We start from the raw sequence: 27,528 nt of genomic DNA, 5'->3' as shown, positions 1-27,528 counted from the left end.
TCCGTGCTGAAGATGATATTGCACCAGAAGATGATGCATCAGCTGAAGAAGATGAAGATATACCTATGCCTCATCCAACCAATGTTGCTGGACCATCCCATCCTCCCCAAGAATATAGTCTAGAGAGTATATCTAGACAAATTGCAGATATGGCTTCTATGCAGCAATCACGGATGGATGATATGATGGCTTATCATGCTCTTAGATATGATGCAATTGATAATCATCTTAAGGAGATTGATGAAAAACTGGCAAAACTCTATGTACCCGATAGCGATGATGAGCCCTAGGAAATTTATGTTTCTATGCTTTTATTAGTGTGTGCCCTCTATATTTCCTTGTATGCTTGCATCTTAATATTCAATAAAATGTATGTTGTCTTTTCTTATTCTATGCCTACATGCTTTTATTAAGGGGGAGTATAATTTCTAATCAAATTAGGGGGAGCACTTATTCATCACTTTTTAATAATGATCAAAAAGGGGGAGAAATATTTAAAGCCTTAAACTTATTTCTAAGTACCCTAACAATTATTTCTTCCTTAAGTTGTGTTTCAAATACAGATTATTACCAAAAGCTTTAAATCAAGAAAGTTTTGATCATCATCAAAAAGGGGGAGATTGTTAGCAAATTGATGAAGATGAAGTTTTGATGATGTCCAAATCAAGTCAAGAACAAACAAGACTCATGAAGAATGATCTTTGAAAGACTTGTAATCTTTTGTAATAATTGTATGAACATAGGAAAATTAGTAGTTTTATGTATGCATTCAAAAGTGATGTAAAAATAAGCCATAAGCAAAATTTTGTGCAGTGCTAATCGATTAACAAGAGGTGCTAATCGATTAGCGTTAATCGATTAACAAGGGCTGTTAATCGATTGTTCCAGTGCGCCATGAAGAAGCCCAGCAGTGCAGTGCTAATCGATTAACAGAGGGTGTTAATCGATTAGCGTTAATCGATTAACAAGGGCTGTTAATCGATTAACAAGGTGAACGTTTGAAAAACTAGCCGTTTTTAGAGCCGTTGAAGTATCCGTTGGGTTGTTAATCGATTAACCACTGTAGCTAATCGATTAACACAGTCAGAAAGTCTAAAAGCGAAAATGGAGGAGCCTTTGGATGAGTCTATAAATAGACTCTCATTTTCTCTCAACTCTAACTCTTCCCTTGTGCTCAAATACTCTGAAACTCTTGAGAATTGTGTACTCTTGCTCAGCTAAGGAAACTCTGTCTGTAGAGTTGGTGAAATACTGCTACGGTGATAGAGGAATAGCTGGTTCATCCTTGGTGCATCTAAGGAAGTGTTTGGAAGAGGAATTCATCCTTCGTGAAGTATTCGGAGGAAGTGTTTCATCCTTTGTGAAGATTCAAAGGAGGTGTTGTTTCATCTCTTGTGGCTTCAAGAGAGGTGTTTTCTAAACTTTTACAAATTGTATCTGTGTGATTGTAGTTTGTAATAGTTTTGTGATTAGTGAAGTGTTTATCTTGTTTTTGAGATAAGCGACTGGACGTAGGATTGGTAAGATCCGAACCAGGATAAAATCAACTGTGCAAATTTCTCTCAACCTTACTCTATTTTATTGTCTTTATTATTTGCTAAGTAAGTTTAATTGAGTAGAAATTTTTAAGGCACACGATTTTAGTAAGAACCAATTCACCCCCCCTCTTGGTTTGTTATCCTACGCTAACCATTCCGCTGCAGCCGCTCTGACACATTGGATTCATTTAAAGATAAGGAAAAGCCAAGTGAAAGATAAAGGAAGAGAGAAAGTCTTTCCCGCATAACACAAAACCTACACTGGTGTTTTCATTGTGAAGTCATTCATCGTTGGATTAGACTGATTTTTTGGACAATGGGTTCTAGACTATGGTTCTTCATTCTGACCGTTCAGATCGTCAATTGGAGGTCTAGTTTGGGAGAAAACAACCCCGCATCAACAACTTTGTTTTGGAGAAGTTTCATCTTCTTTATTCTCATTTATAAGCATTTGTGCTTAGTTAAATTGACTAATTGAAAACAATATTTGGTGTTTTTATTAAAGACTCTTTTGTACCCTATTATTGATCATAAGATTTTTCTTTGGTCTGAACTACTCGTGGTTTTTACCCTTTCATTGAGTCTTTCACGTTAAAAATTGTTGGTGTCTCTTTGTGCTTTGGATTCTATTTTTATTCTATTTGTTTGGTGCTCCTAGCAGATTTTCGCAAGAATGGGGATTGATTTTTCGTTGCATTACTACTCTTTGTTAAGTTCTTATTGTTTTTGGATCTTTTTTCCATCAATCTAACCTCGTAATGTCTTCTTTAACTTTGTCATTAGTTATTAAAACCTGATATCATCCTCTTACGTAAGGCCAAGAGCATTATAATTCAATTCACTAACAAAAGAACTAACCTCAAACCTAACTTATGAAAGTATAGTTTTAAAATCCTCTTATTAGTAAAATAAAGGTAATGTTTAGATAACTTATGAAAGTGTGTTAATGTTTGCACAAAAGTGTGTTAACTAACCTCAAATCTAACTTATGTGATATGATTCTATCCAGGAAAGAGTACGATCTTTTTTAAATTTGAATTCTCAAGGTCACAATAAAATAAATTAGAGAAGAACACATAATAAGGCAGAGACGGAGACGCCACAATCTAGCAGATTGACAAGTCAAGGAAGATTCGTCATAAAGATGTTAATCTTTGGTAAGAATCAGAGTTCTAAACCAAGAACTAAGATATTTCTCTCTTAAAAATGCAAATGCATATATTATGACTAAAAAGTGTTTACATATGTATTTGGTGTCTCTATATATAGGTACAAATGTTTAAGGTACTTAAGAAACCCTAAAAGAAAACCCAATGACATTGGGTCCAAAACTCATTTGAAAAATAGAAACAAATTGTTTGTAATTAAAATAAAAATATAATTTATTTAATTTCCTAATTTATTCTTCAATAATACTGATGATCTTCATGTTCTTTAAATTTCATTCTTTAAGGAAGATTATAAAAATCAAGATTCAAGGAGACGTGTTTTGATCTTTGACCTTGTCATAGATCCTTTGAATTGTAAATGTTCTTCTTCAAATTCTTCTCATATATGTTACATGGAATAGTCTTTATCATATCTCCTTCTTAAAGAGAATTTGTCCTCAAATTCGTATTCTTTATCAAACAGTTCAACCTAAAAAAAATCTTACTGTTGCGATAAGGTTAGAAAATTGTCATTTGGAAAACAAAATTAATACTGACATGGCATGTTTCTTTTTACATTCAAGTCAGAGAGTGAGTCTTATTTTTTTAAATATTTATTAAAGGTAAAAGGGTAATTTTGGAAGAAAAAATTAAAAAAATACCGTGTCATTTGAATGTTATTGCCACCTGTGCATGTCAATGTATGAGTCCTCTTTCGGAAATCTTCACCAATTACAATTAATAAAATTTCATTCCTTTTGAATAAATATTTTTCATAGATACTGTATAAAATTAGTAATACTTAAATCAAATTTAAATTATATTATTATTTAAACCATATAATTACTTACAAAAGTAAATAATTTATGTTTCGTATAATTTTACCTAAAAAAATTATAAATTTTTAATTATTTTATACATGTACACAACATTTAAAATTTTCAATATTTGTTAAAAAATAAAAAGAAAATCCAACTAATTTATATTGTTCTCTGACCATATATACCCATGAGTATCACAAACAAATACATGCAATTAAGAAAAAGCAACAAGGGAGATCTATGGAAACGTGGGTTGTGGACACAAATTTCATTTCGTTAAAATTGAACTAAAAACGTGAGCACTGGAAACAACTTTCACTGAGTTAAAAATTGTATTGTGGATACAACTTTCATTGCAGCTTTGTGTGCCACAGGACATAACTTCGAATCCAGAAAAAAAAAATACAATTCGTATTCAGCAACCACGACTTTAGTAAGATTGATTTTGTATTCGTTTTTTTTTAGTGACCCTAAATTAAATGTACATTCTAGTTGCCACTTAATGTACCTATAAGATAAATTATGCATTGATACATTTTATTGTTCAATGACCGCAAATAGATATAATACTTCAGTTGCAGCGTAAATCAATCGGAAGATATATTTTGCATATCTCGTCAGAAATAATAAAATAATTTTTAAATGTAACGACTTGTAGCTCCCAACTTATTTAAGGGACAACTAAAATATTTATTTCATTTAAGAGTGCACTAAACAACAAAATATATCTTTTTCTTTTTCATTAAAAGTGCTCATCAATATGCGACAAGTCACAAATCTCGATCTTTGCTCGTAATAAATTTCGATGTCACAAGTCACAAATTTCCATTCAAAGAGCAGTTCATTGAAACAAAATTCTTACGAGGTAACATACTATTTGAGATCCTAAGCTGCGAATATACATTTCTTTGCTCCTCCTCAGATTTTTCCTTTGCAATTGCCGCTAGTTTGTTAAAGATTTGTTCTAGCAGAATACTTGGTTTTAAGATATTTTAACTTCTAAATATTACAATACATTATATCATCATATTCCCCACAAGTATTTTATGATTGAGGCTGGCTGCATCCATAATCGTAGACAACATTTTTCTTGCATAGAAAGACACGTGCATTTGCATCTTTTGTTGATGTCCAGTTCAAAGTACAAACATATATGATTATGACAGATTTTGACAAGCTTATTCAGAACATGGGCTACTTCAAGTGCTAGTTCCAACTACCTGTTTTTCGTGATATATCATGATTCACCTTCATTTCTCATCATATTTGACTTCATGCTCCTCTTGGATCTCACTGGAGCTGGGAACTGAGCTGACACTGCTGCCCTCTACTGCACCTTCAGATTCAAATGGTTTTGAGACCCCTTGAACGTCAACAGAGCTGTCAGAAGATTGAGCCACTGACTGATTATCTGACTTCTGTTCCTTTTGGGCCACCTGCTTTGGGCGTCTGATAGCTTCTGCAGCCCCAGGCATGGCTATGGGTGGAGGTTGAGGAGGAACCCATACACGTTGAACTGGCTGCTGACTGGATGCAGCAGCATAAGGTACTCCATTAGACTCATTTTCATTCTCAATCTCTGTGATTCTGACATTTTTCCTCTGCCACCAGGGCAATGGGTCATCCCCATTTACTAGAGACGTATCCTGGGTCTTGGTATTCAGGTCTTCACCATTTACTTGAGATTGAAGAATCTGAGTAGACGTGTTTTGCACCTGACCAACCTCCCAAGGCTATATACCAAGTAATGTTGAAGCATAAAATCAGATTCATATGAAATAATACAACTGAGAAAGGAATATACCGTTCCATAAGCATGTGTTTGTGTCTTTGTTGCACTACTCAATGTTCGTTGCATGGGTTAAATAGAAGGCAGAATATTATATCTTTCAGATTAAAAACACGAAAACCTGCCTTTAGCGTGTCTTCATAAATATCACACAAATTATCCATTTTCCAACTCTTTCCAATCCCTTTTCCTATCTTCGCCTAAATAAAACATCAGCCACAAGTAGTGGCCAAGTATAAAAAGTATGAACAACGGCACAATTTAGTTCATTTCTAAAAGATATAAAAACAAATTTAGACCTACCCCAGTAATTTGATGTTTTCAAACAGCACATAATTAGAAAATTACCAGAGAATTCAGTATTTTTAAGTTTGAAATATTATATCTTGACAAAACAAAATCAAGAAATTAATTTATAACTAGACCAATAGTTTTTCCTTGATGATGCAATTGCATAACATATCTTAACAGATATGGCCCGTGATTATATTTACCAAAATCGGGAAGCTACCACGCTGTAGATTGGTTCATTGAAAATCCTCAGAGATGACCAAAATAAAGTTAAAAATATTGAGACTTGGGTTGGTCAGTTTCATAAAAAACTTCATAAACCTCAAATATTTAGAAAATGCAAAGCATTTTGAAATAAAGCTTAGATCTAGGCACTAAGAGTGGATTTGATGGTTGTTGACTAGGGTTGGGAGGGTGGGGGGGTAAATCACTGATATCCTTCATTAAAACCCAGTTTTATATAAAACTAACAGTGGCTACATAAAATTTAAAAATCCAATATATAGGGGAGTAGCAATGAATCCTCTCATGTCAAATTCTAATATGACAGGGTCATGTTTGAATCTTTTGGCGCTATTGTTGCATGTTCAAATCCAGTGTCTATCTCTCTAATGATAGACATTAATAGTCTCGAGAGAAATAAACACAAAATTTAAACATAACTTGCCGTCTAATCTTATTTGCACACCATACTCTTCTCCACATTATCACCTCTCCTTACATATCAAATTTTAAAGTCAACCAATTTTATAATTTTATATTGATGGTGCCTGAGGTGTATAATTTATTAAGCAACTAACTTTATCTGGATTAAAAAGCATGAAGGTTTACTCTAATATTAGAAGGCTTCTCTCCTCTTTGGACCATGGCCATTATCTGCAAGAAAAAATTGTAAAACTCAACAAAATCTTAACAAAATAGATAACACTCTGTATCCATTCCATCATATATGAAGAAACTACAAACAAATTAACTGCTAGTAAGCAGTTCTCAAGACAGAGCCAAATAACACTTTCACCAGAACATAGCTAATAATTGTGTATATTCAACGTTTTCAGCATTACGGATGCACTACACAAACCCTTAGGATGATAGGAACTGGAAACTACAGGACTATATATTCAGAACTAGCTCCATTACTCAGAGGTAGACCTCAGTAAATATTTTTCAGGAAAAATGCAGAAAAGAAAATGATAATAATGGGGCCCTGATGAAAAGAGAAATCCCTATCTAAAACCTCACAATTCATGCCTACCTCTTCTTCATTCTCCCCCACCATTAGAGTACGTCCTTAGTTATATTTTGTATGTAAATATTGTGAGTACAAAGTTAGAGCTGTTGGCTAACAGCTATCTCTCTTATCAATTAAATAAAGCCTTTAATTACTGCCAACAACTATCTCCTTTATTGGAGCTCAGCTATAAATAAACTTGTATCCTTCCTCTTTTACAAGTTAATGAAAAACATACAATTTACTTTGAAACAAATTCTCTATAGTTCAGCCTTTTTTACATGGTATCTAAAGCTAAATTTTGTCATGTCTTCTTCCCAAATTCTAGGTTTCTCCTTGTTATGTCTTCATTGTTGTCCATAGCTTCCACGCAATCCTTTCCAACCTCCATCGATGAGAAGTTCAATGATTTGAATTATCTCTATTGAAGGCAGTTTTTTGCAGTTTTGTTTTTTCTTATCAACAAAAGTTAATTGTTAGTATTTTGTTATTAGAAGAGTTGAAACCACAACCTCTCTCACTCTCCCTTCCAACTTTTACCACTAAGTTACCTTATAACTCCCCTCTATTGGAGGCAGTATGTTGAACCAGTGATCTTACACAACATTATTGCGCATCTGATCATGTTAATCCTAAGTATGATGCATGAGAAGTTCAAGACCAAACACTACTTGTCTGACTTCAATCTGCTCTCTACAAATCAGTTAGTTTCGTGTTCTAGGATAGAATCACTCTTGAGGTCTGGGAGAAGATTCACGATTATTTGGCCTTCAAACAAAATCTCAGGCGTGTCAATTATATTTTGCTAAGCATGCCACTGTGGTGGTTTTATTGATCATGGAGACTCTAATGGTGCATCACTTGTCGAGGTAGCAGCTCTGGTAGAGATCATGGTGGTGGTAGATTGTTAATTTTCAATGTCAGATCAGGCTTTGAATTTGATCCCACGTGTGCCATTTTCAATCTAAACTTTCTTACTAGTCTCATGAGTTTATCCTTCATTGATCCAACCACAGGAATTTATTCTTTATTCTGTTAGATCCTTCAAAACCTCAAACAATTGGGTTAATCCTAACACTAAGTATGGGAGCCCTGCTCAGATAGGCAATGGTGAAGGTTTAAGAATTTATGGTGTTGAGTCCTCTTCATTTGTCTCACCTACCTAATGATTCACACATCACCTTTAAATTTAACAGCTTGTTACATGTTCCTTCTATTACGAGAAAACTTGTGAAATGTTTTCCACTTTACTAAAGATAGCTTTGTACATATTGAATTTCCTCTTTACATGTGCCTTATCAAATCTCATGGCACAAATAACGTCCTTCTTCAAGAAATATTAGGTGTTGATGGAGTTTGTTCATTTTATACCCCCAAGCTTCAAGATTACTCCGTTGTGCTAATGTCATCTTCCAAACCCTTTAGTGGTTCAACACTAGATATCTCTTAGTTTAGTGTTGTTAGAGTTAATGAATATAAAGCTAATGTCGTAGAAGATTCTTGTTCTACACTTTTAACATCTAGCAATGTCAGTCATGGTACACTAGGTAGGGTCATCCAAACAATTGTGTACTACAATTTGTCATGACATTGTAAAATTTCTCCATCCAATAAAACTTACTGTTATTTTTGTTCCGCTTGTTGTATTAGTAAGTGCTTGTGTTTATCATTCTATCTATTTTCCTTTAGAACTAACTTTCTGATGTTTGGGAACCTTCTCACGTGACATTTTTATGCAGGATGTAAATATTATGTGTCCTTCATTGATGCTAATTCAAGGTTCACTTGGATTTTTCTTATAAAGTATAAAGCTGAAACATTGTTTGTTTTCCAAAACTTTAAGCCAATGGTTGAATTTTAGATTAATTAAAAAATAAAGAATGTTCAGTCTAATTGAGGTGGAGAATATTGAACCTTTACTACCTTTTTAGCTACTCGTGGTATTTCTCATAGATTCATTAGTCGTCATACACCATCAAAATCACTGAAAGAAAACATAGATACATTGTTGGTTTGGAATTGCATCATGATTCTCCTTTACAATTTTGGTATTATGCATTTACCACTAGTGTATATCTTATAAACAGATTGCCTACAACTTCTCTTAAGTTTGCCATTCCTTATACTACTCTTTCCAATAAGGAACTTGACTTTCATTTTCTCAGTTTTTGGTTCTACTTGATTTCCTTTATTGAGACCTTGTCACTCTCACAAGCTTGATTTTAAATCTCAGGAATGTCTCTTCTTATTAAGACCTTGTCAAACTTCTATCGAACTAACATCGATTTTTGCTTTGTTCATTGAGTTGCTTGTTTCACTAACTACTCGGATTATTCTTGGTGACAGTAAGAATGGTGTGTCAATTGCTCATAATCTGGTGTCTCATGGCCATGCCAAAACACATGGAGATTGACGTTTTCTTTGCGTAGGAAAAGATTGTGACCAAACTGCGTTTCATCTATCACATTACAAGCCTTGGATCAGTGGGCAGATGTGATGACCAAGCCCTTTTCTCCAGCTCGTTTTTCATTTCTCAGAGGCAAACTCAACGTGAAGAGTTTTTCTCCTGAAAAATTCTCTCCTTGAGTTTGAGGGGGCATTAGAGTTTATATTTACTTATATTTTGTATGTAAATATTGTATGTACATAGTCAGAGTTTTTAGCCACTGCTAACAACTATCTCTTGTATCAATTAAATAAAGTTGCTAATTACTGTTGATAGGTATCTCCCCTGTTGGAGTTAGCTATAAATTCACTTGTATCCTTCCTCTTTTACATGTTAATGAAATGTATACAATTCAGTTTGTTACAAGATTCGTTCTTGTTCAGTTTCTTTTACACCCACAAATCATTCCCTCTCCAAGCTCATCATGCCAACTATCCTGACTATTTACAAACTTGTTCTCTTCTCTGCTGTGAGAGCACTGACAATCCCTCTAATTCCGACCTCACTCCTCCTTTGAACACAAGAAACCCAGCCGGCTAAACTCAGCCAATTTGATGGCATTAACATGTTTCTTCTTCCTAGCATTGGTACCAACTTGCTTCTTAATGAGAATTTGCAAAAGTTAACTTCAATAATTTGGACCGCAGGACATGTCAAAAGCTATATGTATGTACAATTACACTATAACTTATCGTTTCTGTTTTCTCATTTATGAATATGATCCGTAGAAATTGCAACAAAAAGAATCCAAATATTCTTATGGGCTTTTGTTCCTTCAATTATCTTCTTTAGAAAATTTTCAAAATAAATTGGATAGTTGTTTAAAGAAATTTAGAGACAGGGAAGAGATGATACAGCTAAGAGAAAATAAGATATCCAACAAAGAAGAAAAACAAATCAGATGTGTTCACTAAATAAACAGTGCCCACTTGGGCACTGTCAGTGGCCACAATAGGAAAGCTATAGTCATGTCCCAAAGTATTTAGTGCCTAAACGTTATATTTTGATTAGTATTCAAGTGATCAACAAGACAACCAAAATGGAAAGTGATTAACATTCTGATATGGCCTATAAATAAAGCAGTAGATGGAAAAAAAAAAGATAATTAGTACCTCCATATATGACTTTGGATGAAGACCACTTGATGATTGAACAGATGCAGGTGGAGATGAAGATCTCACTGCACATGATATTCTGATGATAGGTAAATAGTCCAGAAGATAAGACTAATTTAACTGAGACTTAATTATTAATATGACAACCTGAACGCATGTCATAATCCGCTTTGCCATTCACAATCAGTTGCTGCATATATTTAAAAAAATTGCAGTCATCAAAAGTAAAATTTTATTTAAAACAACTTAAATGAGGATCAGCCGTGACAAAGTTCGTTAAAGATGCTAAAACAATCCCCATGTAAGTCTATTTATATCTGACCTTTGAACTTGTTTGACTGATTTGAAGATCTTCTTGCCCTGAGACGGAACTCAGTTATAAGTTATATTATTCACAAATTGACAAACAGATATTTAATAAGAATTTTAAGGGAAAAAATCTGAAATATTTTTTAAAAACCGCTAGCATAAATCTGCTAGAATTTTGGGCATGATAAGCTATCAAGAATTCTTAAACAATTGGATGAAAGCTGAATACAAGGGAATCATAAAGCTAAAAGCCAATTAGAATAGTTAAAATGTGCATAATATTGTCAAAATTCTTGGTCACCATGAGCCCCTTTGTTGGCTCTTAAGTGGTTATAAATATACAAGTTTGGCAAACCATAAATCAAACCCTGTATAAAATATTCAAAGCATTGAAAAGCTATCATGTCAGTCTAATAGATTAAATGATTAATGGTTAATTACCTTCCAATCTTCTTATGGCATTTGTCATTGACTTCATTTCTTGTACTTGCTTGTCTAAAAGGCTCACAACTTCCACAAAGTATCTCCTCTCTGCAAAGTATAACACCAGATGCAGTAATAACTACAATCATTTCTCATAAATAGAAGAAGCCCAAGGAGAGTAGGAGTACTAAAACAAATCAAAGACATTTATAGCATGCAAGTTAAAGTTCTATAAACTCACCTTCACCTTTTGAAGCCATAATTTCTTGGCTCGCTTTTGCCACTTCTGCAGATGCAGCTGCTGCTGATTTTGCAGCTTGTGCAGCTTCTTCCAGCAATGTTGGTTTGTCATCAGTTTTCTTCAATTGTTCATCATCATTGTCAAGGACAACCTTACGTATCCAAGATTTTAACCGAGGGAGAAAAGATTTCTAAAACATGAAGTAATCTTTGAAGGTTATATGCAGATCAAACAGCAATATGATAAAACTTATGGACATAGCAATATATCAAGCACAAGAAAGGATGTAAAATGTCAATCAAAGTACTCACCCCTTAAGATATCCACTTAGAAGACATTATGCGTGACAGTAGGAGGCAAGAGTTATACCTTAATTATTATAGCTGTTCCAGCACCTGAAGCAGCCAGTAATCCAACAGCAATTAGGGCATGGGACCAGTGAAATCTTGAGCGTGGTAATGTTCCTGATGAAGTTTTAACACCAGTAGAAGAAGGCGAAACCAGCTGCAAGGTTTTTTGCTGAGTTTGTTGCTCATTGTTTGATGATGATTTCAATTGCCCATCTGTTAGTATTACAATAAGTCATGTTCAAAGTGCAACCCAAGCAGCTTATTGAAAATCAAGTTAAACAGATATTTCACATGCAATTTGACTCAATCCAAAGTTACAGAGGAAAACTTCAATATTAGACACTCACCTTGATTTACACCGCCTGTTTGCACAGTTGGAGCTGAATCCTGTGATAAGAACCAAAGGTAAGGATTAAAACAAATGAACATGCCGATAAAAAAATACAAATGAACATGTAGGAAATTGATAAACTGATAATCCATTGGTTGCCTGTGATAGAACAACCTAGAAAATTTTGGGCGACTGGTAAAATAATTTTAAGAAAACAGGCATACTGGCACTCGCCGAAAGGCTTCATCAATCTCCTCCTTTGTAAGGCCCTTCTTCTCTAAAAATGATCGCCTATAGATGACAGGTGAACCTCTAACTTTTGGGTGAGACAGAAATTTCACAGCATTCTGAACTTGTTCTTCCCTCATCGGTTGTGAGTTTACAAATACTGATGGAGTTGAACTAGGTTTAGCAGGCTCTGCTTCTATGGTGTTTTTCTGATCCATATTTGCTAGTTGCACAATCTCAGAACCTAAACCTCAAAAAGAAGACTAGGCAAATCAATTTTATCATACTCAAAAAAATACTTAATCTAAAACAATCCATTATCAAATCCAATTAAGTACGGAAACATTCAAAATCAGTACCAAATAGTACCATAAAATGACGAAGGCCACTAAGCCTTTGTTAAAATGAAAAACAAGGAATCTGATAGAGACGCAGTACAAAAACCATTTGCGTGTCTTCACCTAACAAATTTAAGCCATTGGTTTTTTGGATCATGACAGAATCTGTCAAGAAATATAATTTATTGTTATGTGTCTTCTAGCTTAAGTTACAAATTAGTAGTAGTGCACCTAAAGGGTGCTTACCATGTGAAAGTTTATGCATTTTATAAAATACAATGATCCTATCCTGAACCTAGCTTCATGGAATGAGTAATAAGGTTAACCACCCTTAATTTGCACAATTTTGTATATCACTTTTGACCTTATAGACAGGGATCAAAGTCTTTCTCCATTCATCTAGTATGATCTTAAGCCCTATGTTCATGTTAAACAACTTTATGAGTCATCCTATGTTTTTTTCTCCTTGATCCTTTCAAAACTCAAGTTTTAATTGTACTATCAGTTGAACTACTTTTCCAGCATCCATCCTATTCAATGCTTTTCTTTTACCTTCAAAATCCTGAAGGAAAGTGTATAATCGAAGGTATAATTTTGGAGCTCCATCTATGGTATGTAGCCTATTAAAGTGCAATAAAATGAAGTGTCCTTCAGTACATGCTTTTGAAAGTAGCCCTACCATCGATCCCTGATATATGGTCATGTCATTAGAGAACTTTATCTTTTTCATCCTTTCTAAATTTAGGCTATAAGGTGAGGAATACCTAAGCCTTTTTATAAGCTCTACTTTAGCCATATATCAATGTGGGATCTCAACAATACATCTCACGGTAAAAGCATCTCATTTTATTTCTCTACCTTTAGCAGTCTTGTACATTCTACGGTCCAGCCTAAGGATGAATATGACCCATCAAATGCTCGAGACCAACTATATAAGTAATAGTAGTAGCAGTAGTGCATATATATACATATATAAAAGCTCGAGACCAACTATATAAGTCAGAGCAAATGTACAATTCCAATTCAATGTAGGACTTAAAGTGGGGAGAAGTCATCAAAGAAACTGACTAGTCTTTCTTGTAGCACCCGATGAAGATTAATGTAGGCCATTGATCATTAATCTAAAGAGAGAATAAAACAGTAATCAGAAAATTCTTAACACTAGTTGGAACCACAAATTGGTCATTTGGTGGAATTAAGAAAAGAATAATAATCAAGTTACATAAATAGCATACTAGTATTTTAAAAGTCCCAATTCTGTGGAGCAAATCTATACTCTGATTGGAACCACAAATTTTGTGAATTCACTGTACATATGCATTATCTGTCGTTCAGAAAGTTATAGTAGTTCTGTTATTCCAATTATTTAAAACACGGTGTAAAGTGTTTAGTACCAGAAAGTGGAAGAAGAAGAAGAAGAGGAGGAGTTTTCCAATTTTTTATTTGTAATGAATAGTAATGATACTCTACTAAGAAAAAAGAAAGCAAAAAGTTGCAATTCAAAGTAAAGGTGCAATCGAGGGCAAAATAGAAAGAAATGAAAACCTTTGTTTTCTTCCCTGGCGGTGGAAGTGGAAGGCGGCCGCGATTGGGTGGCCATGCCGGCTACTCTACTGAGAAGTCAGTCCTACTTTGGAATTTCAAGCCTCAAGCAAAAGAAATATAATAAATATAATAATGATAATAGTAAGGGTGAGTGATGATGAAGGGAAAAGAGAGGATGAGATTATAGTGAAGATGAGGAAGAAGTGGATGAGTGGATTAGCTGAAGAAAAGAAACAGAATGGAGGGTTTTATTTGCTCTTCCCTTCTTCTACTTCTCCAACCATATCCTCTCCCACTCTACGCAATACCCAATTAGCCCAAGAAAACGACCAACATCTTTCTTTCCTCTCTGTAAATTTTTACCGGCACAAATTTCAGCAGACCAAATCTCTATGCTTTCCCGAGAAAGAAAGCTAAGCAAGATAAAAAAAAATAATGGAAAGTGAAACTGATCTTGAAGTTGTTTTAATAAGAAGAAGCAAAAGAATAAAAAGAAAGGAAAAGGAAAGAAGATAAAGATGGAAACTATAAATTATTTTGATTGATGTGATGACTGAAATTTTGGTAGACTAGTTGGATGTAATTTCTCTAACTTGTACGTAGAATGTATTTTTAAAAGTTAATAAAAGGGTTTTCAGATATTAGTTTAATTTTTATTATGAAATTATTACTCATTTTATAAATACTTATTATAAAATTGTATGAAAGAAATCTTGGCTCCAACTTCATGTCCGCCTCTGAATGTAGGGATTAGAGCCTCACTTTTATCCAGATGGAAAGCATACTTACTAAAAAAACAAAAATATAAAAATCATATCAAATTTATATTTTAATATATATATATATATATATATATATATTAAAGTATAATAAATTCCTTATTTTTTATTAATAAAAGTTAAATTAGTTAATTTATTACATATTTATATTCTAATTTAGGTTTAATTATTTTTGTAGATTCTAAAGTTTCAAGGTTTCATTTTAGTTTTTTTTAATTGGTCCACATTTTTATCGAATTGTCTTAATTAACTTCTTATAAACAGTGACATGTTACATGTTATTTTTTATTTTTTTTTATTTTCTTTATTATTATTGTATTTTACAATTTTTTTATTGTTCATGTATGATCGAATTTTATGGTATTATATTCAATTTAGCTTATATATATATATATATATATATATATATTTAGTTTCAATTTTTTTAAATGAAACAATATATTTTTAGATGAAATTTATTATTTATATAAATTTTATATTTGATGTTTTTGTTAAAAATGAATTTTAAATCTATTACTATATTTTTAATTTATGTTTTGTTAATTACTTTTTATGACAATATAACTAGTTAAATATAAATATTTTTATAGATGAGAAAGTATTTAAACTTAATATATTATTAATCTATATTGTTTTATAAGATTAAAAGTAATTAATAATATTTATACAAATAATAATTTTTTATATAAATATCCGTATAACTATACAAATAATAAATTTGTCCTAAAAGAACACCATTGTTGATTAAAAAGAAAAAGACTAAATTAAATTAAATATATATATATATATATATATATATATATATATATATATATAAAAGGAGTTAAATGAATGTAATATAGTAACACTCACTATCACACCAAGGACTCATAGATAACAAAAAATTTTGCAAAAAAAAATAAAATAGAATATTTATAAAAAAGTTAAAATAAAACATGAATTGACATGTGACATGTTATTAATGTCTTTTGTAATTTCTTTTATAAAGAACTTTATTGAAACAATTTTACAAAAAAAAATTAGGAAGCAATTAAATATGATGTGTCATATCATGAGTTGATGTTCTTATTAAAGAATTAGAGAAAAAATATTTGAAATGTATGATTTCAGAACATGAGACTTAAATATTATTTAAGAATTGATCATTTGATCATCTTAACAGTTGAATTTCACATTTTTATTGTGTAAACATGTACATTTTTTGCATACACATGTAGGATCGGGGCAAAAATTATCAATCTCATCCCATAAAATCCATAAATGAGTGAAGTAATATGTAATCAATAGATCTTCTTAAGAAAGGTCTGAAAATCTGAAATTCTTACAAGATCTCCTTGTAAAAATTTATTTTTAAGATCGTTCCATATACAAGAACCTGGTCCATCTATGTAATGTTTTCACGTATCGAAGGTGAGACGAAACGAATGATCCACAAAATCATCATGTGATTACATTGATACCAAGTAGGAAAAAAAAATATGTTTTGTCAGGTTGGATTGCCATACCAAAAATAAATTCAACTTCATTCTATGTTGGTGCAATGATCATCAACGACTCCAAGAGTGGTAGCTAGTTGTATTAAGAATAGGATAAACGAGAGATAATTGAATTTTCATTGAAATGTAAATGCAAGTAACAGTGTAGTAGCTTCACTTTTGTTCCATAACCATGACAAAAAGATAAAGAAAAATAAAAGAATAAGGATTAAGAAATATAAAAAATGAGGCAAGAAGAAAATAAACAAACATAATGAGTGCAATAGAGCTCTAATATCATCATGAGGTATCATATTACCATGGTAAATGAAAGAAAAAGAAACAAACGCAGAGAGAAGAGAAAATGAAAAACTTGAATATCATTAAAAAAAAACTAAAAAGGTATATGTGTATATTGTATAATACTACTACCATGTGAACTTATATATAACAAGAAAGAAAAACAATAATGAAAAGAGTAATGGTATCATGACACATTTTTACATTCATTTGACACATACTACAATGGTAAAATGGTCATAAAAGTGTAAATTTTTGTATTGTTTCAAGAAAGAAAAGAGTAAAAATAAGTAAGAGTAGTGTCAAATGAATGTAAATAATTTAGGTATTTCAAAGAATCATTACTCTAACGAAATGGTGTGTTATTGAGCTATATTGCCGAATAATATCAAGTTGTGTTGTAAGATTATGTTGTCGAACTGTTTTGTCAGTTAGATTCCGTGAATTTATTGAACTTATCGTAAGTAGATAAATTAAAAATATAAAAAAATTAAGTGAATATAAAATGTTTTTTAGTTGAAAAAAAACTGAAAAAGAGATTAAGAAAGATACAAACATAAGTATATATATATATATATATATATATATATATATATAAAAGAGTAAACAATGTATAAGTGAAATATCATTAGTTTTAAAAGTATTTGTATTATGACCTCCACCAAACATTCATACTCATCCGCATGTTCATTCCAATGTGTGGAAGAAACAAGAATAGTGCAGGAAGGGTATCTATGGTGCAGTGACAGAGAGAAGCATTGTATAGTTTGTTTTGTGGCAGAAAGATAGCAATGGTCCGTCTAGTGATTTGAGCAGGTGGAGCATGTCCCTGTGACCAAACATAGGACCAGAAGTTAGTGTACGTCAATCAATTAATAAACCCTTTGGATTCTTACACTTTTGTACCTATATTGCATCCATTGTTTTTGCATATATGTAAACTCGTTTCAACTTCATTTCAAACACTCATAATTATGTTATATTTAATTTTGATTAAACTAATTATTTGATCCACGAAACATTTTAATCTTTTAACCAGCTCTCGAAACTAACAAATAAATAAAATCGAGTAATTTATCTTCCAATTTTTTATAATTGAATCCCTAACTAGATTTAACATATAAAACTATATAAATGTATATATATTCTAAATTATTAAGGGTAACATAACCTTTAAGACTATCCATTTAAATTAATATTATTCATTTTCAAATATATTAAATGTATAAGTGAGTTTAATTCAAAATGAATTGAAGATACCAAATATCATATAAACACTTTTTAAAAAGAATTACATCAAACATGTTGTACGACTACCATTTTATCTATTTTAAACAAAATGATTCACAAAAAATTTTAAAATCTATAGTTCAAATTCATATTCAAAACAAAATAATGTATCATTCTAATTCACTATACATTCAAATTACTTAGTACCATTATATAAGACTGTATTAATAAGTCAAAATAGATCTGTTACTTTAATTCATGCATTTTTCAAATAATTGTTCAATAAATTTATAAAGATTAGAGAAATCTCAAGTTTATCAAAGATCCATCTATTCACATATGATATTATATATACATTAATAATCTCACATACAACCGAAAAAAGAAGAAGCTTGAGATATGAAAAAAACACTTAATTAAATTTATGACTAATCGAAATGAACATCTTTTTGTCACTGTCTATTAATACTTTGTCATTGAGCAAACAGATAAGTATAAGCTCCGAAAATTTAGAGAAAAGACAATTTTTTTTTTCAATTTATAATATAATAAGATATAAAAAGGAATAACATAACCATTATAATTTTAATCTATATATTCAATATAACTTAAAATTTTAATTTTTATTAGTTTTTAAAATCATCAATTGAGGCTCATAATAAAAAAAAAAGAAGAACGTTTGCACATTAAAATAAATTTGATACTCATTTTTTAATCTCTTGGAAATTAAAGATCCGATTTAATTTTGAAGATTCAATTAAGCGGTGGTCATTAAAACTTTAATTTATTGCCTACATTTGAAAGGCACGACTTTGAATTCGATCAGTGTCCCTTATTGCTCAATCATTATATATTTATTTATACTATTCTTTAATTACTAACTTTACACTCTTATTTTAGTTATCATTAATTATATATTTTTCTTGTAACATCCCAAATTCTCACATTAATGTAACAATCCAACTTTTTACATTAATGTAACATCCCAAATTTTCACACTTGATAATTCCTAGTTAATATAAGTCTATACATGTAAAAAGATTCTAATTATAGTTCTTCTATTTCTCCCTTTCCTTGGCACTATGTGAGGCGACATTCCGTCATCTGCTCCCGTATAACGAATTATACGATCATCGCACATACCCAAACACAAAACACAAACAAGTAGGGTGAGCTAACATGCAACAAATCATTTATAAGACATGCATAATTACTTCGATACAAACATCATATAATAATTATGTCAGACACCCTCATACCATCGTACCACAATTCCTATTGAACACTCGTCCCACAATACCCAATAAACACCAAAATACCCAATGGACACTCATTCCATAATACCCAATAAACACTCATTGAACACTCGTCCCACAATACCCAATAAACACCAAAATACCCAATAAACACCAAAATACCCAATAGACAGTCATTCCATAATACCCAATAAACACTCATTGAACACTCGTCCCACAATACCCAATAAACACCAAAATACCCAATAAACACCACTATACCCAATAGACACTCATTCCACAATACCCAATAGGCATTTATCCCAACGATATTCAATAGGCACTTATCCCAACGATATTCCATAGGCACTTATCCCAACGATATGTTGATGAGCGATACAACGGAAGGTTTTTCACTTGTGATGTCATTCTTAGTCCCCTCACTATGTCCAAAACCGGCACATAGACCAGGACATTCTGCCCTCCATACCATTCATAATGTTAGTCCCCTCACTATGTCCTAAACCGGCACATAGACCAGGACATTCTGCCCTCCATACCATTCACAAGGTTAGTCCCCTCACTATGTCCTAAACCGGCACATAGACCAGGACCTCCTGCCCCTCTCACCACATAATTCATCATTCTCTACTTGAGACTGATTGATTATTAGAGTATCAGGATAACCTCCAACTTCATGACCCTCAACATCAACATATACGCACATACCATGTCATTACAGAATCTCTCCACGAAACTCATACAATGCTCACATTCCTTAACTCATATTATACCATTACGAAATCTACCCATAATCCTCATACACATACCATGACATTACAGAATCTCTCCGCGAGACTCATACCATACTCACATTCCTCGACTCATATTATACCCTTACGACATTTCCCCATAATACTCATACATGTTCAGATGCATAAATTCAAATCAAATAAACTTCAATCATTTCAGAAATCATACAAACTGAATATATTCCAACAAGATATATTACATGATAATTTAACAGTACATAATCTGTACACAAGATTTAAGTTAAAAACTTGTCGAGGAGACTTCCAGGAAAGAGAGGTGCGTCACAATGGACAACTTAAGTACCAAGTCTTTCCTTAGCCAAAGTGTTCCTCAACTAGTTTTTAACAAATTTCTTATTAACAGATTCAAAACAACAGCATATAATATTTACACCGAATATCAATATAGATAAACATATAGTAAGCATTAACAATATTCATACATAATTTCGAGACATGAATAGTAATAAAACAGTACTAAATCATAATATAAAAGCTTAGAAAGATTAGCTCCCCTACCTCTATTCCAGACTTAATCTCCTGCTCCGAATTTGTTTCCCCCGAAACCCTTCAGAACCTCTACTCTTCTTGTAACTAAAAATTTCTCCCTAATTCTTTCTTCTCTATTTCTCAAGCTCTCACTTGATTCCTCTTTTCTTGGTGCAAAATACCCTTCCCTCCTATGGCTATTTATAGTAAAAAAAAAATTACTATTCATTAATATTTTAATATTATTTATTATTTTAATATTATTTAAAAATAATATTTCAATCATTTTCTCACCAAATCTGATCCTAATTTCTACCTACTACTTTCTTCCATGCTAAGGAATCTTAATGCTGAAAATTTATTTTTACTATTTACTTTTTACTATTTACTATTCACTTTTTACTATTCACTATTCATTTTTTACTATTCGATTTTCTTAAAAAAAATACTAAATAAGTTATCAAAAATTTTAACCTCTCTTTCTAAAATTACTATAATTTTATATTCAAAATATATATTTTTCTATCCATTAAAATTATTATTACTAATAAAATGCTAAAATTTACTATTATAAATATTTTTTTCATGGGTCTTACATTCTCCCCAACAACAAAAATTTTCGTCCTCGAAAATTCGAAAATAAAAAAAATAAAGTTATGATTATTTCACTTTATCTTTTAGTTTCCTTGTAAACTCATTTACTCTACTTATTTTGTGCATAAAATTTCTAGCATCTCAAATTGAAATGTACTCACGAAAAAAATTAAAATCATAAACCTTCAGAACACTCTTACTTGTCACTTCTAGCCCCGTCAAAACCACCATTAAACATATCCCACTAGTCTCAAAATAATCCATTAATGTTTTAAAAGAACTCATTACTCATAAACTATTAATCACAAAATTCCAGAAAACTTTTCATTCCTACTATAACCAGAAAGTGATTCTCCTTATAGATCCCTATTTAAGACTTTCATGACCCTGTAAAACTCTAAGAATCGTTCTTTTTCCGTAACAATTTTCCATTATATTTTCTCAACACAGTTTCTACTCCTAGAAATCGTACACCTCTAAAAGCCACTTATGTTTACCAAAATTATACTAGATTGTTCCACCTTACCCTCTACTTCTATTCTCCGTAAAATTTATAATTACTCTGATGATTACACGGAGTCCAAAACACTATTACTAAACAATTCATCCTTTATGTTTTTCTTTTCTATACCCATTTAACAAGAACTTGTCCAAAAATAATACCTATATTGAGTATGATTTATAACATCCATTGAAACCCTTCCACACTTAAGATCATGCATCATTTCCTTCACTCGTCCTTGATGAACTTATCTGATTCTCGGTAATATTGCCTTTACCCTTAACTACAACAGTCAACTCACAATTCTTGAAGACCATAAACTTCTAAAAACATATTGGAACATGACCAAACCATCCTTTCGATCATACTCTAGACTACAATATCTATCATTCACTTGCATTGGTCAGATATCCCTAAAATATTAGTCCTCATCCTTTATTTAACCTACACTAAATGTTGAACCACTATTTTCTTCACCTGATAAACACTTCTGAAATACTTAACAAAACTAGAATAATCAAACTTCTTTCGAGATTATACTCCAAATTACCTCAACCTTCATGTAATTATTTTCCTAGCAAACATTACTAGCCTAACTTAAAACATTCTTCAAGAATTAACTTATAAACTCTAAATCTTAGGAATATAAACCTTGTCCTCAAAATACCTTCCCACATCCTAAGCTAATATGAATTCACAAACTTAATGTTGTCTCTAATCCAGTACCTAACAATTGTGTATCTTTGATAAGACTCAACAGATCACTCAATCAACAATGTTATAAATTCTGAAACCACTTATTTTAATCTCAATAAGGCCGAATTTAAAACTAACTAGATTCCTTATCAGTACTGCACCCACTCATTTAAATAAACCACTTATGGCACATAAGTTAAATGATCTAGAGAGATTATCAAGGCAATCAACCACAACCAACCTCAATTATAACGTGCTTCCCTAGATCAAAACCATATCCCCAGGATATCTAGTGTTAACTAAATCTAAAATTTTTTATCTTATGCGAACTAAAAGTAAGTATCAACAAGTTCACTCACACACATCACTCGATAGAGATCAAGGTGCGACATATAAATCTTTACCCATCCTTTACATCACCATTGAGGTTTGAATACTACCATATAACTATGCCTGATGAAATTGCTCCAATCACAACCTACAATTTCTTAATTATTCCAAATTCCCTAATCACATTGCAACTCTCCTTTTTATCTATTTCCAAACTCTTCTTCTTCCTTGTCTTGCCATGTTCATAATATTAATTCAACCTACACTGCCTCTACTAACTTTAATATTCCAAAATCAATAAGATTTTCAACCATAAATCATGACTCTTCAATCCTCTCATAAAAATACCAAATCTTTGCATAAGCTGAAAGCCAAAATTTTCGTACCTGGATTTTCTCTACCACTCATCATACCAAAATCACATACTCTCAAATTTTATCTCTGATACATTTACTGGAAAAATCTAACCATCTCTTTTTGATCATCCATTTAGCTTAGAATCCATTTAATACTTCATTCTTCTCTAAAGACCTCGTGTTCTCTTAACTTACAAATTTCTCCTCCTATTAAACTTTCTCTCAATCCTCTTTATGCCTTATACCATTTCTCTTCTACTCTTCTTCGTCTAATATTTGATTTATCCTTAATCTACTTCAGTATTCCTATCCCTTTTTATTTTAAACTTTATCTTCAAATCTTCCACCATTTTTTTTTTCAGATTCCAACCATCACTGATACATCAATCCATGTTACCAATCTCACACAATGCCACTCCGTTTCTCATCAACACTTCCCTCTCTTCTGACTTCTAACATTACTGATATACTAAACCAAACTGATTTCTCAAACCTTGCTACATTCATGCTTATCCAAAGCTTCTCTTAATCTAGCCTTTGAACTTAACTCCTTTTTGTGAAACGTAAGATATCTAATCTCCTGATTTTGTCCTGCAAACATCTTAAAACATAACTTCTAAACACCAACATCTTCACTTATCCTTTGAAACTCAAATTCTAGTATTATATCTCCCTATGAAGGCTTTAACTAATTCTAATATCTTTCATAAACCTTGAGAATTAAGAAAGGAAAATCATCTCTCGTAAAAGTCATGAGTAGTTAGACACAATAATCTACTATCTAGACTTGGAGAAAATGGTAAGTATACCATTTAGACTCAATTCTTCATAGAGAAGACACGACAGACCCACGACACAAAGGTCATCCTAAGGACGAACTGCTCTGATACCATTAATGTAACATCCCAAATTCTCACATTAATGTAACAACCCAACTTTTTACATTAATGTAACATCCCAAATTTTCACACTTGATAATTAACATTACATTTACGGTAACATTCCGTAATCTCACCCTTTAAAATTTCCTAGTTAATATAAGTCTATACATGTAAAAAGATTCTAATTATAGTTCTTCTATTCCTCCCTTTCCTTGGCACTATGTGAGGCGACATTCCGTCATCTGCTCCCGTATAACGAATTATACGATCATCGCACATACCCAAACACAAAACACAAACAAGTAGGGTGAGCTAACATGCAACAAATCATTTATAAGACATGCATAATTACTTCGATACAAACATCATATAATAATTATGTCAGACACCCTCATACCATCGTACCACAATTCCTATTGAACACTCGTCCCACAATACCCAATAAACACCAAAATACCCAATGGACACTCATTCCATAATACCCAATAAACACTCATTGAACACTCGTCCCACAATACCCAATAAACACCAAAATACCCAATAAACACCAAAATACCCAATAGACAGTCATTCCATAATACCCAATAAACACTCATTGAACACTCGTCCCACAATACCCAATAAACACCAAAATACCCAATAAACACCACTATACCCAATAGACACTCATTCCACAATACCCAATAGGCACTTATCCCAACGATATTCAATAGGCACTTATCCCAACGATATTCCATAGGCACTTATCCCAACGATATGTTGATGAGCGATACAACGGAAGGTTTTTCACTTGTGATGTCATTCTTAGTCCCCTCACTATGTCCAAAACCGGCACATAGACCAGGACATTCTGCCCTCCATACCATTCATAATGTTAGTCCCCTCACTATGTCCTAAACCGGCACATAGACCAGGACATTCTGCCCTCCATACCATTCACAAGGTTAGTCCCCTCACTATGTCCTAAACCGGCACATAGACCAGGACCTCCTGCCCCTCTCACCACATAATTCATCATTCTCTACTTGAGACTGATTGATTATTAGAGTATCAGGATAACCTCCAACTTCATGACCCTCAACATCAACATATACGCACATACCATGTCATTACAGAATCTCTCCACGAAACTCATACAATGCTCACATTCCTTAACTCATATTATACCATTACGAAATCTACCCATAATCCTCATACACATACCATGACATTACAGAATCTCTCCGCGAGACTCATACCATACTCACATTCCTCGACTCATATTATACCCTTACGACATTTCCCCATAATACTCATACATGTTCAGATGCATAAATTCAAATCAAATAAACTTCAATCATTTCAGAAATCATACAAACTGAATATATTCCAACAAGATATATTACATGATAATTTAACAGTACATAATCTGTACACAAGATTTAAGTTAAAAACTTGTCGAGGAGACTTCCAGGAAAGAGAGGTGCGTCACAATGGACAACTTAAGTACCAAGTCTTTCCTTAGCCAAAGTGTTCCTCAACTAGTTTTTAACAAATTTCTTATTAACAGATTCAAAACAACAGCATATAATATTTACACCGAATATCAATATAGATAAACATATAGTAAGCATTAACAATATTCATACATAATTTCGAGACATGAATAGTAATAAAACAGTACTAAATCATAATATAAAAGCTTAGAAAGATTAGCTCCCCTACCTCTATTCCAGACTTAATCTCCTGCTCCGAATTTGTTTCCCCCGAAACCCTTCAGAACCTCTACTCTTCTTGTAACTAAAAATTTCTCCCTAATTCTTTCTTCTCTATTTCTCAAGCTCTCACTTGATTCCTCTTTTCTTGGTGCAAAATACCCTTCCCTCCTATGGCTATTTATAGTAAAAAAAAAATTACTATTCATTAATATTTTAATATTATTTATTATTTTAATATTATTTAAAAATAATATTTCAATCATTTTCTCACCAAATCTGATCCTAATTTCTACCTACTACTTTCTTCCATGCTAAGGAATCTTAATGCTGAAAATTTATTTTTACTATTTACTTTTTACTATTTACTATTCACTTTTTACTATTCACTATTCATTTTTTACTATTCGATTTTCTTAAAAAAAATACTAAATAAGTTATCAAAAATTTTAACCTCTCTTTCTAAAATTACTATAATTTTATATTCAAAATATATATTTTTCTATCCATTAAAATTATTATTACTAATAAAATGCTAAAATTTACTATTATAAATATTTTTTTCATGGGTCTTACATTTCTCACTATTCTTTCTTTAAAAAATATTCTGTAGTAATAAACACAAAACTTTAATATCGACTTTTAATATGTATCTCGTTGATATGAAATTCTAAATTTATTTAAAGAATAATTCTCAAAACATCTACAATATTACAGCTAAATTTTATCAAATAAATAAATAATCTCACATTGATAAAGGAAAATTAGTATTTCGTAAGTGGAAAATCCTTTTAGGATACTGTCTTATAAGGCTTTAGGATTACCATGCTGACAGGTTTACATGAAACCTATGGATTTCATTATTCGAAAGTAAAGCGAGGGAATACTATACACTTAAAAGAGTATAAGTATAATAATAGTTATTAATTACAAAGTAATGATGGTATTACAATAATTTTTTTATGGAATACAAATTTAGTCTATCTAACCACTGAATTTCATACTTTTATTAATTTATACAAAAGTTATATAATTTAACATTTATAAATATACTATCTAAATAAATGTTTATGAAAGTATTATTTATATATTTGATGTAATTTGACTAACTTTATTTTTTATGTATACGAATTTAACTCTCGTTAAAATATATATACAGAGAGTTTCTTTTTTTAATTTTGTTAACACGTCTGTGACAAATAACATTTAAATCTGGATCGTAAGACATTTAAGTAAAGCATTTACGATATAGTGTTTATTCATGAATAAATATAACATTTGTGAATTGAAAATAAATTTGTTGAGTTTGTATATTTATATACTAATTTTAAACTTGGGTCGAAATTTAGTGTTTATAGATAATTTGGTTGAATTGATTAAAATGTGATTTGGGTTGCTTTTTTAGTTTTATGTAATATATTAAAAGAGACAACTTATATAACACAATAAAAATATGAAATAAGAATAAAATAATAAATAATCATTTGTGTGAATGGTTTGTTTCTAGCTTTTACTATTTAATTGAAGACTTTCATTTAGCATTTGTGAACTTACAGTAGTTTAACATTAAAATAATAAGACAAGAGTGAATGTATAAGGAGAGTTAGAGAAGAAAAACGGGTAACTTATATTTTTGGTGCATTAATAAATCCTTCTATTTCATCCTTCTCTATTATTAGTTCAATTTTTCTTTTCCATTTTCAAAAGTAATTTTGGAATTATTCTATTGAATAGTAAAATTTTGCTTTTTGTATAAGTTATTTTTTAGGTGAAGTAAAATATTTATCATTTTACATGTCTATTTACTTATATTTATTATTTATTTATTTATTTCATTTTATTATTTTTATTTATTTATTTATTGTTATTATTTTTATTAGTGAAATCTTGATAATTTTATTTTTGTTTATTTATTTTTATTAGTTTTATTTTATTAGTAAGGTATTTATAATTTTATTTTTTATTTATTTATTTTATTTTATTAGTATGATAACAACTTATTTTTATTTAT

At 31.3% G+C, this 27,528-nt stretch overlaps 1 protein-coding gene across 3 annotated transcripts; it reads right to left on the bottom strand.

Annotated features, from left to right (window-relative positions):
- Positions 1 to 4,582: 4,582 nt before the first annotated feature.
- LOC108344698 (peroxisomal membrane protein PEX14) lies at positions 4,583 to 14,642 on the bottom strand. Of its 3 annotated transcripts, XM_017583174.2 has the most exons (12): positions 14,145 to 14,285; positions 13,668 to 13,720; positions 12,258 to 12,505; positions 12,050 to 12,089; positions 11,722 to 11,915; positions 11,353 to 11,542; positions 11,130 to 11,219; positions 10,702 to 10,739; positions 10,527 to 10,569; positions 10,377 to 10,444; positions 6,419 to 6,463; positions 4,583 to 5,240 (listed from the first exon to the last, which is right to left on the bottom strand). In XM_017583174.2, the coding sequence occupies exons 3-12, from the start codon at positions 12,477 to 12,479 to the stop codon at positions 4,758 to 4,760; spliced, it is 1,413 nt and encodes a 470-aa protein (XP_017438663.1). In that variant the 5' UTR covers positions 12,480 to 12,505; positions 13,668 to 13,720; positions 14,145 to 14,285; the 3' UTR covers positions 4,583 to 4,757. The 3 variants fall into 3 exon arrangements, with proteins under 3 accessions (XP_017438663.1, XP_017438645.1, XP_017438655.1); XM_017583156.2 differs by lacking the exon at positions 13,668 to 13,720 and having other exon boundaries at positions 14,145 to 14,642; XM_017583166.2 differs by lacking the exons at positions 6,419 to 6,463; positions 13,668 to 13,720 and having other exon boundaries at positions 14,145 to 14,642.
- Between the last annotated feature and the right edge of the window lie 12,886 nt (positions 14,643 to 27,528).

The sequence above is a fragment of the Vigna angularis genome, chromosome 1, assembly GCF_016808095.1.
Source record: "Vigna angularis cultivar LongXiaoDou No.4 chromosome 1, ASM1680809v1, whole genome shotgun sequence".
In the NCBI taxonomy this organism is placed as follows: Eukaryota; Viridiplantae; Streptophyta; class Magnoliopsida; order Fabales; family Fabaceae; genus Vigna; species Vigna angularis.
Note: the sequence above shows the minus strand (reverse complement) of the source record. Positions and strands in the feature narration are given on the sequence as shown.